The sequence below is a fragment of the Peromyscus eremicus genome, chromosome 1, assembly GCF_949786415.1.
Source record: "Peromyscus eremicus chromosome 1, PerEre_H2_v1, whole genome shotgun sequence".
In the NCBI taxonomy this organism is placed as follows: domain Eukaryota; kingdom Metazoa; phylum Chordata; class Mammalia; order Rodentia; family Cricetidae; genus Peromyscus; species Peromyscus eremicus.
In genome coordinates, this window is record NC_081416.1 from 96,368,331 (window position 1) to 96,370,241 (window position 1,911).

At 42.1% G+C, this 1,911-nt stretch overlaps 1 protein-coding gene across 1 annotated transcript; it reads right to left on the reverse strand.

Moving 5' to 3' along the window:
* Positions 1-616: 616 nt before the first annotated feature.
* Positions 617-1,555, reverse strand: LOC131901127 (olfactory receptor 51I1-like). Its single transcript, XM_059252393.1, has one exon. It carries the CDS (start codon positions 1,553-1,555, stop codon positions 617-619), a length of 939 nt encoding a protein of 312 aa, XP_059108376.1.
* Between the last annotated feature and the right edge of the window lie 356 nt (positions 1,556-1,911).

Sequence of the window (1,911 nt, forward strand, 5' to 3'; positions counted from 1 at the left end):
ACTCCATACCCTTTCCTTCTCTTTCTCTTTAGAAAACAAATAGGCAAAAATACAAAAAACCCACACAAGCCAGAATCTTCTATTTTATTTATTTATTTATTTATTTATTTATTTATTTATTTATTTATTTATTTATTTATTTATTGTATCTGAGTGCTTCAGATTTTTGCAAAGTCTAGAGGAGGACATCAAATCCCCTGGAACTGGAGATACAGGTGGTTGTGAGCTACCTGGTGTGAGTACTGGGAACCAAACCTTCATTCTTAATTGAACAGTGTGTGCTCTTGATAAGTCAACTACAACCCTGTCTTTTTCTTGTTTGAGCAAAACAAAACACACTATCTCAAATATTGCTAAAGTGTCTGTCATGATAAAGAAACATCAGACTACAGATCTAGACCTGGGCTGGGAGTCAGAACAGTTGGATAAGGAACATAGGAACAAACTATACAACTTAGATCGACACCTATGATGCACATAAATGTTTGTTCCTTATGCTTTCATCAATGTGAGATCATTTTCCAGCTTTGAAGCTAACAGTTCTTTCTCTCTCTCTCCACGTTGCTTTTGGTGATATGACTGGCTTAGGATCCTCTAATGAATGGTCTAGGGTCTCTTAATATTTTCTTTGAAGAAAGAGTTGTATTAACCCTTGGCGAATCTGCTTGTTCTTAGCACTGTAGATGATGGGATTGAGCATCGGTGGTACCAGAAGATAGATATTGGCCAGGAGCAGGCGGACAGCGGGTGCAGCGTGTTTCATGAAGCGGTGTACCAGAGCCACACTGATCATAGGCACATAGTACACAAGAACTGCACACAAGTGTGAAACACAGGTGTTGAGAGCCTTCCTCCGCCCCTCCCCAGAGGTAATGTTAAGTACTGTGTACAGGATCAGCACATAAGAGACAAGAATGAGCAGTGAGTCCAGCCCAAAAGTGGAAGTCACAATGCAGAGCCCCAAAATGCTGTTGGGACGAGTGTCGCCACAAGGCAGCTGGATTAGATCTGAGTGCAGACAATAGGAGTGGGAGAGCACATTGTGGCCACAGAAAGGCAGATGGTTTAGGAGAAAAGGCAGGGGGAACATGAGCAACAGACTCTTCAGTCCGAGTATAACACTGGTACCAGCAATACGGGGCAGGGTCAGGATGGCGGTATAGCGGAGTGGGTTGTAGATGGCAACAAAGCGATCCACAGACATGGCTAGAAGAACTCCTGACTCCATGATGGAAAATGAATGTATGGAGAACATCTGCAAAAGGCAGGCTTTGAAGCTGATTTTATTGGCACTAAAAAGAAAGATGCTGAGCACAGTGGGCAGGGTTGAAGCAGAGACACCAAGCTCGGAGAAGGCCAGCATAGCCAGGAACAAGTACATAGGCTGGTGGAGAGAACTGTTTTTCCTGATCACAGTCAGAATAAGGGTATTGCCCACAATGGCTATAATGTAAGTGAAACAGAATGGGAAGACCAGCCAGGGATACAATGCCTCCAGACCAGGGAGACCAGTCAGTAGAAAATATTTTGGGGTGAATTGGCTGCTGTTCAACATTTCCCTGTGCCTGACACTTGGGGACTTTGGTTTGTTCCAGGCCAGGGATACAACCTGACATAAAAGGCAGCTTATTGTAGGTGAAGGAGATCTGATTTTTTTTTTTTTGCTTCTTATGGTCTACCAATTCATTTCTCCACTTCTATGCTATGATCAACTCAATGTGTTCATCAGTGCAATAGAAAACGTGTCATGACTTGCAAGCAGCTGTATATCTAGAAGACAATATGATGGGAGACTGTATTATTCCACAAGTCAAATTAATTCTCGCAGTAATCTTACTGTGTTTAACTTTTAAGATTATATTGTTTCCCTTTCTCTAGAGAGAGATAGCATCCTTTAGAAAGACAGAAATA